At 43.1% G+C, this 19,057-nt stretch overlaps 1 protein-coding gene across 1 annotated transcript in view; it reads left to right on the forward strand.

Annotated features, from left to right (window-relative positions):
• Positions 1-4,041: 4,041 nt before the first annotated feature.
• TTC27 (tetratricopeptide repeat domain 27) overlaps positions 4,042-19,057 on the forward strand; it is a 188,279-nt gene continuing 173,263 nt past the window's right edge. Inside the window, exons 1-4 of the mRNA XM_010372404.2 lie at positions 4,042-4,404; positions 6,601-6,778; positions 10,385-10,514; positions 16,459-16,599. Coding sequence (XP_010370706.1) covers positions 4,317-4,404; positions 6,601-6,778; positions 10,385-10,514; positions 16,459-16,599 — 537 coding nt within the window. The 5' untranslated portion in view covers positions 4,042-4,316. The remainder of the gene's footprint in view (positions 4,405-6,600; positions 6,779-10,384; positions 10,515-16,458; positions 16,600-19,057) is intronic.

The raw sequence follows: 19,057 nt of genomic DNA on the forward strand, positions 1-19,057 counted from the left end.
GTACTTGATAGCTTAATCTCATTATCAGTTGGCCTCAATTTGCCAACTGCTAGAGAAAAAGCATCACACTGTGGAGACACGGAAGCATACCACCTATCCCCTCCCTTCAATCAGTCTGCCCTTGCTTCTAGCAGGCGACCCCCACCTCACCCCATCTTCTATTTTTCTTTTCTTTTTTTTTAGAGAGAGTCTCACTCTGTAGCCCAGGCTGGAGTGCAGTGGCGCGATATCCCCGGCTCACTGCAAGCTCCGCCTCTCGGGTTCACGCCATTCTCCTGCCTCAGCCTCCCGAGTAGCTGGAACTGCATGCGCCCGTCACCACGCCCGGCTAATTTTTTGTATTTTTAATAGAGACGGGATTTCACCATGTTAGCCAGGACGGTCTCGATTTCCTGACCTCGTGATCCGCCCGCCTTGGCCTCCCGAAGTGCTGGGATTACAGAAGTATACTCAAACAATAGTTCTCCTCTTCTGTTAGTATCTATTAGCACCTATGGGACTTAAGACGCAAAACCTTTTTTTTTTTTTCTGAGACAGAGTCTGGGCTCTGTCACCCAGGCTGGAGTGCAGTGGCATGATTTCAGCTCACTGCAACCCCTGCTTCCCGGGTTCAAGCGATTATCATGCCTAAGCTTCCCTAGTAGCTGGGATTATGGGTGTGCACCACCACCACACCCAGCTGGGTCTTGCTTTGTCGCCCAGACTGGAGTGCAGTGGTGCCATCTCAGCTCACTGTAACCTCCACCTCCTGGGTTCAAGCGATCCTCCCACCTCAGCCTTCCTAGTAGCTGGGACTACAGGTGTGTGCCATCACGCGAAGCTAATTTTTGTATTTTTAGTAGAGACAGGGTTTCACCATCTTGGCCAGGCTGGTCTCGAACTTCTGACCTCAGGTGATCCGCTTGCCTTGGCCTCACAAAGTGCTGGGATTACAGAAGTGAGCCACTGCACCCAGCCATGTGTTTGAACTAATTCTGTCTCCTATCTTTTTAAGTGGTGAAAGGATCTGTCATTAGCTCAAGCATAAGGAAGTCAGGATTGCGAACAGCATTTCATGACCCTTCCATCTCCTTTCATATTCATTAACAGAGCTCACATTTAATAATAATTTTAACAGATGTTTGCAGATGTTTGTGGCAACTTTATTTGAAGTAGCCAAACCTGGAAACAACTTCAACATCCATCCACAGATGAATAAATAAACACATTGTGATATATTCATGCAATGCATACTCTTCAGTTATATTTTTTAAATGAACGTTGATATATACTATATATGAATATCAAAATAATTATGCTAAGTGAAAGAAGCCAGAAAAACGTATATGCTGTATGATTCCATTCTATAAATCTAGAAAATGCAAACTCATCAATAGTGACAGCAGATCAGTGGTTGCTTGGGGTGTGGAGGATGGGGACGGCAAGAGGGCGGGATTATCAAGAGGAACAAGGAAACCTGGAGGAGTGATGGGTATGTTCACCATCTTGATTGTACTGATGGTTCATGAGTACATACATATATTAAAACCTAACAAATTGTACAGTTAAAATATGTGCACTTTTTGCCAATTATACCTGAGTAATGCTTTTTATAAAATTGTTGTATGAAGCTTAAAATCTGGTCTCCCAAGACCAATATTCTCCAGAAGCCTTCTCCTGACATAACAATTCTTTCTTCTCCTGACACTGCTGGTCCCCTGCTCTTTCCAAACCCTGTGTCCCTTGGAACAATGGCCCCGCAACCACTGCTTTCCCTCAGAGAGTGAGCCAGTCCTTGCCCTGTGCTTCCTTCTAGTCAGTGCAACCAAACAGATCTGGGTCCTCCTTGACCCCTCTGATGTTCCCATGGTGCCATTATTTTCTCCAATCTCCTAGCCTTTTGCAATAATTGTTGAATTTACATCTCCACCCACCCTCCTTCCTATTTTTTCTCCTTTAGGAAGAAATGATGCAAAACCTTGTTTCCTTATCACCCAGTATTTTGAAATAGAGGTGTTATAATTTTATTTATTTTTTACTGTAGACCAAATGTTACTATAAACACTTAGCTAGAATCACTAGTTTAGAGAAGATGAAATTTTGTAATAGGTTGGGAACTATTTGACATAAGAGACTGAGAAAGGAAACAACATGGATTAGAGGCATAAAATAAGCCAAGGATAGTGCTAAACTATGTTAAAAGTATCTCTTACTTAACTCATTCTTGGTCTTGAATTTGGAGACTTCTGGCTTTCTGTCTCCACTGGGTTCTGGAACTGTGGCAGCCAGAGCCTCACCTTCCAGATAGGAGATTTAAAGAGTCTTTTGGAGAAATCTGACCAGCCCAAGAAAAAAAGACTTTCAGATAGTGACATACAGACTCCTCTGTTCCCAACAGACTCGTCAGCCGAGGCATTCTATACTGAATCCTACAGTAGATATCTCATTGCCTGTTCAATTTCCACTCACTATGTACATATTTTTAATCGAGATCATATTCCCCCTCTACTTTATTACTGGAATTCACTTTGCTTGAAGGGAGATGAGGCAGACTTCAGTCACCGTCATGGTCTAGCATACCATATTTAAAACAAACCAACCTTGAATTTAAGTGAAAGTTAAAGTGAAAGTTGCAAGTTTACTATGTGGATCAATGGGGTGCTACATACTTTGGCAGAGCGGCCAGTGTGTTTCTACAGACATTCATCTTTAACAATTATCAAATTAGTTTAGACAGTGCTGGCTTTTGTACTTAAGGAAATGAACAGACATTCTGGTCAAGTATCATTTTCTAGAAAAATAGTTTTTAATTACTTCTCAATGGGAGGACATTTTAGGGCATCCGCTCTTCTCCAATCACAGTCAGGTCTGGCTTCCTTTGGTATCTGCTGGCAGTGACTGAAATGAGCTGAGCTGAGTTCCTCTCCCTCCACATTCTGGAGTGGCTCTTTATTGTTGTTGTTTTTTTTTCTTTTCTTTTCTTTTCTTTTTCTTTTTTTTTTTTTTCCTTCCTTCCTTCCTTCCTTCCTTCCTTCCTTCCTTCCTTCCTTCCTTCCTTCCTTCCTTCCTTCCTTCCTTCCTTCCTTCCTTCCTTCCTTCCCTCCCTCCCTCCCTCCCTCCCTCCCTCCCTCCCTCCCTCCCTCCCTCCCTCCTTCCTATTGCCCAGGCTGGAGTGCAGTGGCACCATCTCAGCTCACTGAAACCTTCGCCTCCCGGGTTCAAGCAATTCTCCCGCCTCGCCCTCCCGCGTAGCTGGGATTACAGGGTGCGCCACCACATCTGGCTAATTTTTGTATTTTTAGTAGATACGGGGTTTCACCATGTTGGCCAGGCTGGTCTCGAACTCCTGACCTCACGGGATCCACCCGCTTCATCCTTCCAAAGTGCTGAGATTACAGGCGTGAGCTACCGCGCCCACCCTCTAGCTGTTTCTTAGGAATGTTGCTAGGAAGATTGAAAGAAGTACAAATAAGGTACCAGCTCTGTCCTCTAAGCAAGCACGCAGGGGAGGCTGGTTTGTCCCCTTGCAATTTCTTTGTGATCACCCCTGGGATCACTCTTCTGCAGCGTTCAGACAGTGTTCCAAAAATTTCCCTTCAACAGCGGCAGGGGCAGATTTCCCATCCGGCCATGATTCATGTAGTGGCAGTGTCAAAACCAGATCCTTTCCGTACACGCTCATTCACCCAAAGACCCATGCTCTGCTGACGGGGTTCCAACCTGGGCTTCACCGACTCCACGTCAGAGGGTCTGTGATTCCCTGAGAGGGTACTCTAACCGTGAGAGCAAGAGCCCACCTGCACTCTGCGCGAAGGACTGGTTTTCATCGGGTTGTCAAGAGCGTTCAGACCCAAAATGGTTTCAGAATCACAACTCTAGCCCTTCCAATCAAACTGCTTTGGCTAAGACGTCCGTTTTGAGTTGCATTTGAATCCCAGCCCTCGGTGGGAGGCATACTCACTTCCACGTTCACAGTTCTTGGAAGCGGTCCCATTGGGGGCGGGGCTGAGCGCGACCGCGCCCTCAACTCCTCCTATTGCCCGCCCCGGGGTGGGGCATACCCACGCGACAGGCTCCGTACCCAAGCTCGGGTTCGTCTCCTAGGCGGAAGCCGGACCAGAGAGCGTGCGTGTTTTTCCCAAGGTGCCCCGCGCTGCTGTTATGGCCGCCTCATTGTGGTGGTATCCGCACATGGAGTTCTAGGGCCGCGGGTGTATTTACTGTAACTGTCGCCACTAGATTTCAGCGTCTTTGGACTCTCCACTTTTCACTTTTTTTTGTTGACTCCAGTGTGGCCCTCGTGGGAGCCTATTTTGGCTGCAGCTGTGTCTGGGGTGATGTGGACCCCGGAGCTGGCAATTCTGAGGGGATTCCCCACTGAGGCAGAGCGGCAGCAATGGAAACAGGAGGGGTTCGTCGGTTCAGGTGAGAGGCGCACCTACCAGGGTCTTAGGCTATCGTGGGAGCTGTGAGGAAAAGGGATGGCAGCGACTGATTCTCATCCCTCCCTTCGTTTTTTGCTAACAAAATCTAGCTCATTCTTTGAGGCTTTGAGTCGTTGAGTCTTTGACATCATGGGCGTGGACCTCACGCTCTGCCCAAAACTTCTTACCGCCCAGGTTCAGTAATAATAACAATGGCAATGCCAGTTATTTTTCTAAGCCCTTAACATGTACTCAGTCATTTAATGCTTATAATAGATACTTTAGGCAGATACCATTTTAATCCCACTTGCGGTGAAGACCTGTAAATACAGTTTGGTTAAGTAATTTTATTTTATTTTTATCTATTTATGTATTTATTTATTATCTATTTATTATTATTTATTTATTTTTTGAGACGGAGTTTTTATTTTTTTTTTTGCCCTGGCTGGAGTGCAGTGGCGCGATCTCAGCTCGCTGCAACCTCTGCCTCCCGGGTTCAACTGATTCTCCTGCCTCAGCCTCCAGAGTAGCTGGGATTACGGCGCGCGCCACCACGCCCGGCTAATTTTGTATTTTTAGTAGAGTCGAGGTTTCACCACATTGGCCTAGCTGGTCTCGAACTCCTGACCTCAGATGATTAGCCCGCCTCAGCCTCCCAAAGTGCAGGAATTACAGGCCTGAGCCACCGCGCCCGGGTCTGGTTAAGTAATTTGTTTTTTTTGTTTGTTTTTTTGTTTTTTTGTTTTTTTGTTTTTGAGACGGAGTCTCGCTCTGTCGCCCAGGCTGGAGTGCAGTGGCCAGATCTCAGCTCACTGCAAGCTCCGCCTCCCGGGTTTACGCCATTCTCCTGCCTCAGACTCCCGAGTAGCTGGGACTACAGGCGCCCGCCACCTCGCCCGCTATTTTTTTGTATTTTTTAGTAGAGATGGGGTTTCACCGTGTTAGCCAGGACGGTCTCGATCTCCTGACCTCGTGATCCGCCCGTCTCGGCCTCCCAAAGTGCTGGGATTACAGGCTTGAGCCACCACGCCCGGCCAAGTAATTTGTTTAAGGTCACACGTTGGTAAGCAGAGAAGCTAAAAGGAGGCAGCAACGTTTTTTTTTTTTTTTTTTTTTTTTTTTTTTTTTTTTTTCTCTGAGATGGAGTCTCCTTCTTGTTGCTCTGGCTAGAGTGCAGTGGCGCCATCTCGGCTCACTGCAACCTCTGCCTCCGTGGTTCAAGCGATTCTCCTGCCTCAGCCTCCCAAGTCTCTAGGACTACAGGCATGCACCACCATGCCCGGCTAAGTTTGTATTTTTAGTAGAGACGGCTTTCACCCTGTTGGTCAGGCTGGTCTGGAACTCCCAACCTCAGGTGATCCACCTGCCTCGGCCTCCCAAAGTGCTGGGATAACAGCCATGAGCCACCACCCAACGGCCTAAGCAGCAAGGATTAATTCTTGTGAGCAATGAATATTTACCAGAGAGATAAAAGTTAAAATGCACGTTTACTGGCATGTCTGGTTGTGGGATTTAGGCTGGACCCAGAAGAGTAATAACGAATAGTGTAGTGTGTAAAGTACTTTGTGTTAATGTGTGTGGGGGGGCACTCGTGTGACACAGGTGCTTTCAGTGACAGGAAGTTTGAAGTTTGGTGGTCTGGAAAAGTTTCCTAGAAGAAGTCAGACTTGAGCTGATTTTAGATTAAAGGGAAAGACTAATAAGTGGAGAAGAGTTCAACAGGCAAAATCACAAGTGCAAAGTGTGGAGTCAGGAATATGCATGGAACATTAGGGAAATAATGAGTAAACCAGCATTCTTGGAGTGACTTTTCATGAAGAGAAAATAATGGAGGTAGAAGGAGCCAGATTGTGAAAAGTCTTAGAACCTTGACTAAGGAAACTTTTCTGTTGTCAGTAGGAATCTTTGTGAATTTCCCAGCAAAAGAGTAAATACCTATTAATGAGCAATATTATTTCTGGGGCTGACTTCCACTTTGGGGCTCATAGTCAGTATGAGTGAGCTGCTAATTCTAGGAGAGAAAATGTTTGTAGAATGATGGGGATTTACTGAGTGCCTTGTGATTGACATACAGTAAGCATTTTAAGTCTATAGATTGTTTTTGCACACTGAAATGGTAGATTTACCTAATAATGTTATCCTTTACGGTATGAAACAAAATTTTTTCGGATTACTGCACTGATTTTTTATGTTACAGAGAGTGGATCTTTCCTACAATTGCTGCTGGAAGGGAACTATGAAGCCATATTCTTAAATTCATTGACTCAAAATATTTTTAATTCAGCAACAACCGCTGAGGAAAAGATTGATAGCTACCTGGAGAAGCAGGTAGTAACATTCCTGGATTACTCAACAGATTTGGACACAATGGAAAGGTAGAATTTTATTTGAAATTTTTATAGAGGAACAGACAATACATTTAATAGCACCTTGACAGGGTAAGGCACTGATTTTAGCAGTTGAGAAACCTTGCCTTACATTTACTCAAGACTCATGATGTACCAAGTAATCTGTGTAAAAACTCTTGTCCAGAATGAAAAAGTAAAGTGGTGCAGGATAAAATGGTTTCATATATGAGACTGACACATATTTGGGTGTTAACTGCTAACCCACTCCCATGAGCTCCCAAATGCTTAGGTCTTGTTGGCTTTACCCACCAGCAAAACTTTAGACCTTATTTCCTTTTAACTTAAAAACATACTTTCAGGCTGGGTGCGGTGCCTCATGCCTGAAATCCCAGAACTTTGGGAGGCCGAGGTGGGTAGATCACATGAGGTCAGGAGTTTAAGAACAGCCTGGCCAACATGGTGAAACCCCGTCTATACAAAAATACAAAAATTAGTTGGGCATGGTGGCGTGCGCCTGTGATCCCAGCTGCTAGGGAGGCTGAGGCCAAAGAATCGCTTAAACCTGGGAGGCGGAGGTTGCAGTGAGCTGATAATCGTGACATTGCACTCTAGCCTGGGCGACAGAGCGAGACTCTGTCTCAAAAAAAAATACCAAAAAACATACTTTCAAACTTGTTATTTCTGCATAGCTGGGTGCTAATTTGTAACTATTTATGTTTTAGATTATTATCTTTATAGAACTCAGTGAACTAATGTTTTTGTTATGAAGCCCTTGGTTTACCTTCTTCCGTTAAAGTTTGTGTAATTTTATAGGGTCAAGTACAGCAGGGAAACCTAAGCTTTTCAGTGGCTTATATTTCACTGTTATAAATTTGATACCTCTGTCTTTCGTCTACTATCTGTGGCAACCATGTCATGCTTTAATTATCTTATAAATACATGCAATTTTATTTTACCATTATTTCTAGGAAATAGCTTCATTTAGTCCTAAAACAAACTATTATAGTAGATGTGGAGGTTCTGAAGATGAATAAAGCATAACCCATATTCATAAGGAGTTTGCAAAAGAATGCTACTACAGGCTTTTAATTTTATTTTGAAAATTAATATTATTCATTTTCTTTTCTTTTTTTTTTGGGTGGAGTATCACTCTGTTGCCCAGGCTGGAGTGCAGAGGTGTGATCTCGGCTCACTGCAACCTCTGCCTCCCAAGTTCAAGTGATTCTCTTCCCTCAGGTTCCCATGTAGCTGGGATTACAGGCCTGCGTCACACCTGGCTAATTCTTTTTGTATGTTTAGTAGAGATGGGGTTTCACCATGTTGGCCAGGCTGGTCTTGAACTCCTGACCTCAGGTGATCCACCCGCCTCAGCCTCCCAGAGTGCTGGGATTACAGGCGTGAGCCACCGCGCCCGGCCTCCATTTCATTTTCTTAGTTTACTAGTAGTTAGGTTCCTTCAGTGTCATTCTTTTTTTTTTTCTTTAGTTCCTTTTTGTGGAGATGGTGTCTTGATATGTTGCTCAAGCTGGTCTCGAACTCCCGGGCTTAAGCATCCTCTCACCTCTGCCTCACTAAGTGTGGGGATTATAGGCATGAGTCACTCTGCCCAGCCAGATTCTTACTGCTTTGTGATACGTGTGCATTCTCATAGCAACTAGCCTTGTGGTCCCCATTAAAACAACACATTCACCCAAATGCGTTTCACTGATAGATCAGATTTCTGTCTTGTCACATGAAGCTAAAAAGAGCCATTTCAGTTGACTCATTTTCAGATATTTGAAAGTTAAAGTGTATTCTCAGTTCACCTTATGGATTTTGTTTTTTGATTAGGACAGTTTATTAAGGCTGTTTTCTCCAAATTACCAAACTTCTGATTGCAAACCAGCTCTCTTGTTATCTTTTTTCTCTAATGCTGCTTATTCTTTGCATTGCATCCGGAGTTTTGTATTTTTGCTACCATAGGCTTGTATGTTTGATTTTTTTTTTTTTTTTCTTTTTCTCAAAGAATCTTCCTTTTAAGGAAAGGCCTAGGGGTTGTGGGGGAAAAAGTGGCTCCTAATACTTTCTCTTCAGAATGAAACTCCAGGATTCCCCGGCTGTTATTTGCTAGAGTTGAATCTGTACCTATTTAGGTCCTAATTAAGGGTTTGGCACGTTATGGCTGGCAGGCTAACTAAGTGGCTAAGAATGAATGGTTTTTACATTTTTAAAGGGTTGGAAAAAAACAAACGTGATATGCAAAGCCTAAAATGTTTCCTAGCTGTCCCTTTAGAAAAGGTTTGCCTATCCCTGTCTCACATCACGGCAAGACTGAAAAATAGAGGTTTCACCAAAATGTCTATGTTTTGTTTGCTGTTGTTGTTCTAGCATTTGGTGGTATGGGATCGGTAAAAGGTTAGCAACAACTTTATATCATCACTTTTCTTTTGTATAAAGTCAGTTTTCTATACATCTTGCAATGTCAGAGCTGTTAAAGGGAATGCAAGAAAAACTTACAGACGTCTGATCAGAACCTAAACCAACACTGTTCAGGATAATTTTCTGTGGAGATAGAAGTGCTCTCTATCTTCATTGCCCAGATGGTAGCCACTAGCCACACTATAAACTATGATCACTTGAAATATGGAAAGTGTGACTAAGGAACTGAATTGTAAATTTTATTAATGTTAGCTAATGTAAATTTAAACCATGTGTGGCTCATGGCTATAATATTGGATATTGTAGACCAAAATTTTTTTCTTTTTTTTTTTTTGAGACGGAGTCTCGCTCTGCCGCCCAGGCTGGCGTGCAGTGGCCAGATCTCAGCCCACTGCAAGCTCTGCCTCCCGGGTTCACGCCATTCTCCTGCTTCAGCCTCCCGAGTAGCTGGGACTACAGGCGCCGCCACCTGCCCGGTAGTTTTTTTGTATTTTAGTAGCGACGGGGTTTCACCGTGTTAGCCAGGATGGTCTCGATCTCTGACCTCGTGGATCCGCCCGTTCTCGGCCTCCCAAAGTGCTGGGATTACAGGCTTGCGGCCACCGTGCCCGGCCGTTTTTGTATTTTTAGTAGAGACGGGGTTTCACCGTGTTCGCCAGGATGGTCTCGATCTCCTGACCTCATGATCAGCCCGCCTTGGCCTCCCAAAGTGCTGGGATTACAGACTTGAGCCACCGCGCCAGGCCTCAAAATTTTTTCTTTTTAAGAGAGACAGGATCTTGCTTTGTCATCCAGGCTGGAGTACGGTGCTATAATCAAAGCTTACCACAGCCTTGAACTCCTGGACTGCAAGCAATCCTCATGCATCAACCTCTTGAGTAGCTGGGATGTACCACCATACCTGGCTAACTTCTTAATTTTTTGTAGAGACGGGGTCTCACTATGTTTCTCAGGCTTGTTTTGAACTCCTGGGTTCAAACAATCCTCCCACCGTAGCCTTCCAAAATACTGGAATTACAGGCGTGAGCCACTGTGCCTAGCTAACCTAAATTGTTTTAAGTTTTAGAAATTTTTTTTTTTTGGTAATACTCTAGGGTAGTCTCAATAAATGTTGATAGATATTATTTTCTTAATAAAACTGAAATGGAATAGTGTGTTTGAGATTATACAGTGATAGTAGTTCATATTTATTTCTTTAACCATTCTTATATGCAGACAGCAGTTGATATTTCTACTTGGTGTGAGCAGTTTGCAACTTTTTGTTCAGAGCAACTGGACGGGGCCTCCTGTTGACTTACACCCTCAGGATTTTTTGTCATCTGTTTTGTTCCAGCAATTCAGTGAGGTATGCTTGTTGAAAATGTTGTATGTAATTATTATTGTGTTATTTATTTTTTATAAGCAGGTCTTTATAAACTGGAACTAATAGTAGGTAGGAAAGAAACATGACTTTATGGTTTGCACAAAACTACTAAGAATGCTTGTTCGTTGATCAGATTTTCACGTATTTCCAGAAGTTCCATTGTCAAACTCCTCTTCATACACACTCCATTTTATGGAGCCGTGTTGGCTGTGTTTTTAATGAAAGTACAGACAGCTGCACCAGTTGTTTAGTTGATTGTATCACCTCAGTTACATAAAGATTTTTTTTTTTTGAGATGGTATCTCACTCAGTCACCCAGGCCGTTGTACTGTGGCTAGACCTGTACCTACAGGTCTCAACCTACTCAGGCTCAGGTGATCTTCCCACCTCAGCCTCCCAAGTAGCAGAGACTACAGTCGCATGCCACCATGCCCAGCTAATTTTTTTGTAGAGATGGAGTTTTGCCATGTAGCCCAGGGTGGTCTAAAACTCCTGGGCTCAAGTGGTCTGCCTGCCTCAGCCTCCCAAAGTGCTAGGATTATAGATGTGAGCGCTGTACATAAAGATCTTTAATGGCAAAACAGCAAATCTGGAAATCTGTTTAATTTTATTTCAGGTAAGTTTTTAATTAATTAATTAATTAATTAATTTTTTGAGACAGAGTCTTGCTCTGTCACCCAGGCTGGAGTGCAGTGGCATGATCTCAGCTCACTGCAACCTCTGCCCCATGGGTTCAAGCAATTCTTTTGCTTCAGCCCCCCAGTAGCTGGGATTACAGGCGTGCGTTACCACACTCGGCTAATTTTTGTAATTTTAGTAGAGATGGCGTTTCACCATGTTGGCCAGGCTGGTCTTGAACTCCTGACCTCAAGTGATCCGCCTGCCTCAGCCTCCCAAAGTGCTGGGTTTACAGGTGTGAGCCACCATTCCCAGCTTGCAGGTAAGTTTTGATACTATACTTAAGAATGGCTCCCAGGAGTGGTTTGCTCCCAGGGGTGGCTTTAAATTACAAATACTTTATTAAAGTGCCTGGCACAGCATTGCTTCATGGTGATTATTATCCATTGTGAGATAATATTATTGATCTGTGCCAGTGTGCCATCATTAGAGCTTGAAGTTTGAGTTCCTCAGGAATTTTTGAGCTCCTATGTAGAGGGTCTGGCTAGTATGAGATATCTACAAAAGAAGTATGGTTTAAATCAAAGTAAGAACTTTGATTTATCTGGCCACTTTGGTGATTTTGAACATAGCTATCAACCACTCAACCTGGAAAAAGCTGAGTGATTGATAGCTATGTTCAAAATCACCAAAGTGCATCCAGAGCTTCTGCAGTAAAACAGACCTAGTGTTACCTGGTTTCTCAGAATTAGGTGTAGCAAGTAGGCCAGGCACAGTGGCTCACGCCTGTAATCCCAGCACTTTGGGAGGCCAAGGCAGGCGGATCACAAGGTCAAGAGTTCGAGACCAGCCTGACCAACATGGTGAAACCCCATCTCTACTAAAAATACAAAAATTAGCCAGGTGTGGTGGCGCACGGCTGAGGAGGCTCAGCCTGAGGACGCTGAGGCAGGAGAATCGCTTGAACTCGGGAGGCAGAGGTTGCAGTGAGCCAAGATTGTGCCGTTGCACACCAGCCTGGGCAACAGAGTAAGATTCCATTTCAAAAAAAGAAAAAAAGAATTAGGTGTAGCAAGTAAATGTGGAATAGAATTATTAGAGATATGTCTTAATAATTTGATGAGGGGGCAGTGGGAAAAGAAGTGCAAAAACAAAGCATAATGTGAAAACCGCAATAATTAACTCTTTGCATATCGGGTTAGTGAGTCACTCTATATACTTCATTAGAGTAATTTTAATTCATAATGCTGATCCTAATTATAATTGAAAGGTTAAAAGATGTTTTGTATCTTATGTCTATGAAGGGAATTTAGAATTTATGTTCTACAGAGGTTTTCATCCAAAACGGGGGTAAAAAACCCCAAACCCCAAATGACTGTAGCACTTAAAGAGATAAGCTTCAGTTATCTAGAAATGTATTTATGAAACATCTCATTCCCTCTCTTATGTATGAATCAGTTTCTGGCTTCTATGGCCCTATAGTATAAATTAGAAATCCACCAAACAGCCAAAGCCATAAATATCTCCTGAGCACTGATGTGTGGTTTGAATGGTGCTTAATTCGCATTTCTTTTCTTTTTTTTTTTTTTTTTTGAGATAGAGTCTCACTCTGTCGTCCAGGCTGGAGTGCAGTGGTGCAATCTCGACTCACTGCAGTCTCTGCCTCCTGGGTTCAAATGATTCTACTGCCTCAACCTCCCAAGCAGCTGGGACTACAGGTGCTCACCACCATTCCCGGCTAATTTTTGTATTTTTAGTAGAGATGGGGTTCCAGCATGTTGGCCAGGGTGGTCTCGAACTCCTGACCTCAGATGATCCACCCACCTCGGCCTCCCAAAGTGTTGGGATTACAGGTGTGAGCCACCGCGCCTGGCCTTAATTCACATTTCTTGTGTCAATTTGGTCCTTACAGATTTGAGGTAATCTATAGATGAAAAGACTGAAGCTCAGAGTGGCAAAATAATCTTGTCAGAGATCTTATAGCTGGGACATTGGAATCCACATTTTCTGGTTCCAAAATCCAGTACTCTTCTATACTAGTGTAGAAGCACCTGTAAATTCAGGTAGCAAATAAAACAGTATGAAAATGAGTTTCATGAGAAGTTCAGACCATAAGAAATATTGCCATTAACAAAGAGATTTCTGGAAGCTGGATTTTGTCAAAGAAGACCTTTTAGTTGAAAGTGGACCTTGAGCTAGAACCTGAAGGTTGGTTAGAAAATGGATAGAGGAGAGGAAAATATACATTCTAGGTGCAGTCATATGAGCAGGAATTTAGAGGAGAGAACAGCGTAGTGTTTGTGGGAAAAGGATTCTTTGAGCTTGCCGCTTTTAGCAGTGAAAAATCTGACTTGATGGAGATCATTTGGGGTTGTAGGAAACTTTGAGTAAGTCTTTGATTTTAACTTTTTTATTGGAACTACCACCAACACTTAAAAGAGCATATGAAATGTATACAATTTAAATACTAAATCTCCTTTGTACTCACAGCCTAGCTTGAGTGTCACAGGTAATGCTCTCCAGGTAGTGTACTATGTGCTATCTCCCTGTATAATTTTTATTTGTTGCTCTGTTAAATTACTTGTTTGTCCTTTATATTTAGGGATTCACTTAGAAGATAATGACCTGAAATTTGTGGTAGAACAGGTAGACATATTTCTTATCTTAGAGTGATTAGGAGAAGGATTGTCTTTCTTTCTTTTTTTTTTTTTTTTGAGATGGAGTCTCACTCTGTTGCCCAGGTTGGAGTGCAGTGGCGCAATCTCGGCTCACTGCAACCTCTGCCTCCAGGGTTCAAGTGATTCTTCTGCCTCAGCCTCCTGAGTAGTTGGGACTATAGGTGTGTTGCCACCACGCCCGGCTAATTTTTGTATTTTTAGTAGAGATGGGGTTTCGCCATCTTGGCCAGGCTGGTCCTCATCATGTCCAAGACTGAACTCATGATGAAGATCTTCTCTTTTTGTGTCTGCATTTCAGTTACCCACGCCACCATGGTGTAGTGTCCGTCAGAAGGCTAAAAGTCATTCTGGCCATGTCCTTGAGGCTCTCCAAATGCTTAGCATAGCCCTAGGCCTTCTTGAGGGGCAGGAAGAGGGAGAGAGATCTGTTTCCAGTTTCCAAACTAATGTTACTTCTACCAGCGTGGGCTGGTTTGGGAATTGATTTGGGAATTGGAAACATGGGCTTCACTTAATTTTTAAGGATCTGTTTCCTCACCTCTAAAGTTGAGGCAGTTGTAATAACTTAATATTATTTCATTAATTACTGAAGGTTTTTTTTTTTTATAATTCCTTGTATGCTTAGCAGAGATAACAGTAGGCTTTGTTGTTGTGAAGGTTAATTCATATTAAATCTTTATTCCTCTATTACACTCTTGAATGATGATGAAAATAGGACAGAGGATGAACTCACAGTTATTTCCTTCTTTCTTTTTTATTTATTGTTTTTTATTTTTTTCTGAGACAGAGTCTTGCTCTGTCACCCAGGCTGGAGTGCAGTGGTGCGATCACGGCTCACTGCAACCTCTGCCTCCCAGGTTCAAGCGATTCTCCTGCTTCAGCCTCCTGAGTAGCTAGGATTACAGGCATGTGCCCTCTTGCCAGCTAATTTTTGTATTTTTAGTAGAGACAGAGTTTCACCATGTTGGTCAGGCTGGTCTCGAACTCCTAATCTCAGGTAATCCGCCCGCGTGGCCTTCCGAAGTGCTGAGATTACAGGCGTGAGCTGCTGTGCCCGACCCTCCCTCTTTCTTCTATTGAATACTTTAAACAATATTCAAAATATTCAGTATTCAAATATTTAGTATTCAAAATACTCAGTATTGAGCCAGGGAGTGGCATTACTTGGATTGTTTAGTTTAATCCTTACAAGAACCCTCTGAGGTATAGGTTCAGTTATTTCATTTAAAAAAATTTTTTTTGACATGGAGTCTTGCTCTGTTGCCCAGGCTGGAGTGCAGTGGCGCAATGTCGGCTCACTGCAAGCTCTGCCTCCCGGGTTCACAACATTCTCCTGCCTCAGCCTCCCAGGTAGCTGGGACTACAGGTGCCCGCCACCACGCCTGGCTAATTTTTTGTATTTTTAGTAGCAACGGGGTTTCACCATGTTAGCCAGGATGGTCTTGATCTCCTGACCTCGTGATCCTCCCACGTCGGCCTCCCAAAGTGCTGGGACTATAGGTGTGAGCCACTGTGCCGGGCCCAGGTATTTCATTTTATAATTGATGAAACTGAGGCTTCATCAGGAAAAAAATTGTGGGAAAAATTTACATGTACTCACAAACTAATGAGAAGCAGAGAAAGGACACTATCCTTTGACATTGGAACCCGTGTTCCTAATGGGTGAGGATTCTTGCTTGCTATTTTATGGCAGCTGTTAAAATTCTGCCATCCAAATTTTAACAACCTTGTCCATTGTAAAAAATCTCTGTACAACACAGGAGTGTATTTTTCAAAGGCATCCTTTTTATTTTGCTGTCTTCTGCTCACTCTGGTGCGTGGTCATATGCCCATTCAGCATTTGATGTATGAGACCTTGTTGATTGTTTGGCTTGATAGAAATTATGGAGGAGAGACTTACTTCGTAATAACATTTTCTGTGTGTTGAAGCTTAAGTGAAATGTCGACGTTTAATATAAATAACAAATACACTATTTAGTATAAATACTTTAACATAGGGATGCTTTTCATTGAGATAATATTTTGTTGTAAGTAAATTTATGAAGTGATGATATCTCTTCAATGCTATCATTTTTTTTAGTTCCTTGTTTCTCTAAAGTTTGAACATGCCAGGTGCAGTAGCTTTCGCCTGTAATCCCAGCACTTTGGGAGACCGACACAGGGGATCACTTAAGGTCAGGAGTTCGAGACCAGCCTGGCCAACGTGGTGAAACTCCATCTCTACTAAAAATACAAAAACTTAGCCAGATGTGATGGTGCATGCCTGGAGTCCCAGCTGTTCGCCCAGGCAGGAGGATCACTTGAGCCTGGGAGACGGAGGTTGCAGTGAGCCAAGATCGTGCCACTGCACTCCAGCCTGGGCAACAGAGTGAGACTCTCATCTCAAAAAAAAAAAACCTAAAAAATCAAGTTTGATCAGATGGGTGGCCATCCATCAGGGCGGGCTGGGTTTATAGATGTCTAAGGGCATTTGCAGTGTTTTAATTCTGTCCAGTGCCAATTGCTGTGTAATATATTAATGCCTTTGTTTCAAAGCTGAGTTGACTGGAAAATCTTTGTATTATTATAAGACCTATAAAGATTAATCTTTTGTTAAATTGTATCATCTTAGTTTATAGTCCTTTTTTCAGGTTAAAGGACTGGATGCATTTGTTCTGAGCCTGCTCGCTCTAGATGGTGAATCGATCTACAGCCTGACCTCGAAGCCCATACTGCTGTTATTAGCACGCATTATCCTAGTGAATGTAAGACATAAACTGACAGCTATTCAGGTAAGGAAAGGATCCATGAGATTCATACCCTCGTGTGACTTTTGTGCTTTTTAACACCAGACTGTAGATGTTGCTGACAATGTCTTGGTCTATTTTGTTTTCTAAGTCTTCTATGTATGTAATTTAAAAATCTGATGAAAATAAGCAAAAACTTTTTTTCCCTCATGAGATTGATCTAGTTTAGAATGAGATTATGTTGCACCTCCTTAATAGGATTTATGTGTGTACTGTATAGATATAAATGTTCATTTGCAGAAATCTTAAATATTGATTTAAGATTAAAAATATGCCTTGGGCTGGACCCGATGGCTCATGTGCGTAATCCCAGCACTTTGAGAGGCTGAGGTGGGCGGGTCACCTGAGTTCAGGAGTTCGAGACCAGCCTGGCTAACATGGTGAAACTCCATCTCTACTAAAAATACAAAATTAGCTGAGTGTGGTGGTGGGCATCTGTAATCCCAGCTACTTGTGAGGCTGAGGCAGGAGAATTGCTTGAACCTGGGAGATAGAGGTTGCAGTGAGCTGGCATTGCTCTCCAGCCTGGGCAACAGAGTGAGACTCTGTCTCAAAAAAACCAAAACCAAAACCAAAAACAAAAACAACGAAAAAAAAGACATACCTCATAGTCTTTTATGAATTTCATATAGGATAATGAGCAGTGACCAAAATTTAATGGGTCTTAATTTCTGTTTCCTGGCTCACATTCTATGTTATATCATTATTTGGGTTGGAGTTATATGGTTTCTTCATATAAATTAGTGAGGACAAATACACACACAGAATGCTAATATGCAGAAAGAAAAGACAGTCTTTGGAGGTTTAGTGGAGGTTGTCAGCCATGCAGTGTGCAGTCCGTGTTGCTGCTATTCAACTCTGCTGCATTGTAGTGTTAAAGCAGCTGTAGACAATGTTTCATTAAATGGACATGACGGTCTTCCAATAAAGCTTTATTTGTGGACACTGAAACTTACATTTTCTATACTTCTCACATTAACAAAATACTATTCTTGATTTTCCCAGTGATATAAAAATGTAAAAACGATTTTCAGTTCTTGGGCTCTGCGGAAACCAGTAGTGGACTGGATTTGTGCACAGGCTGTGCCTGGCTGACCCCTGCTTCATCTGATTGTTGCAGCCTGGTGTGCTGCAGACCCCATAGTGTCAGAAATAGTACATCTAAATTTTATGTGAAATCTCCCAATTTTGGCTGACAATTTTTAAGAAACACAATAGTTCTTTCTTTTTTTTTTTTTGAGATGGAGTTTCACCCTTGTTGCCCAGGCTGGAGTGCAATGGCGCGATCTTGGCTCACCACAACCTCCGCCTCCTGGGTTCAAGTGATTCTCCTGTCTCAGCTTCCCAAGTAGCTGGGATTACAGGCATGCACCACCATGTCTGGCTAATTTTGTATTTTTATTTATTTATTTTTCTGAGACAGAGTCTCACTCTGTCGCCTAGGCTGGAGTGCAGTGGCGTGATCTCAGCTCACTTCAAGCTCCACCTCCTGGGTTCATGCCATTCTCCTGCCTCAGCCTCCCAAGCAGCTGGGACTACAAGCGGCTGCCACTATGCCTGGCTAATTTTTTTTGTTTTTAGTAGAGATGGGATTTCTCCACATTGGTCAGGCTGGTCTCGAACTCCCAACCTCGGATGATCTGCCCACCTCAGCCTCCCAAAGTTCTGGGATTACAGGTGTGAGCCACCGTGCCCTGCCCAAGAATCACAGTATTTCTATAGGTGAAAGTAGACTTGGTCTGTGTTATGTAAGGGCTTACTTTCCTAAGCATTTAAGATTACACACTAAAGTTTGTATTTTTTTTTTTTTGAAATGGAGTCTCACTCTGTCGCACAGGCTGTAGTATAGTAGTGTGATCTTGGCTCGCTGCAACCTCTGCCTCACAGGTTCAAGCAATTCTCATACCTCAGCCTCCTGAGTAGCTGGGATTACGGGTGCCCACCACCACGTTTGGCTAATTTTTTGTATTTTTAGTAGAGACATGGTTTCACCATGTTGGCCATGTTGGTTTCAAACTCCTAACCTCAAGTAACCTGCCTGCCTTGGCCTCCCAAAGTGCTGGGATCATAGTCATGAGCCACCACACCTGGCCTAGATTTGTTTTAAAAGAAGAGGTAAGAAGGGAAGTGATGCCTCTATTTGCAACTCTCATGAGAGCCAGGGGATTTAGAATCCATTGTACTAGAGGGTGTTTTTTTGTTTGTTTGTTTTTGTTTTTTTAAGGCAGGGTCTGTCTCTGTTGCCCAGACTGGAATGCAGTGGCATGAACTCAGCTTACTGCAACCTCTGCCTCCTGGGCTGAAGCCATCCTCCCACCTCAGCCTCCCAAGTAACTTGGACTACAGGCATGTGCCACCACACCCAGCTAATTTTTGTATTTTTTTGTAGAGACAGGGTTTCACCTGTTGCCCAGGCTGGTCTTGAACTTGTGGACTCAAGTGA

This window comes from Rhinopithecus roxellana, chromosome 17 (assembly GCF_007565055.1).
Source record: "Rhinopithecus roxellana isolate Shanxi Qingling chromosome 17, ASM756505v1, whole genome shotgun sequence".
Lineage (NCBI taxonomy): Eukaryota > Metazoa > Chordata > Mammalia > Primates > Cercopithecidae > Rhinopithecus > Rhinopithecus roxellana.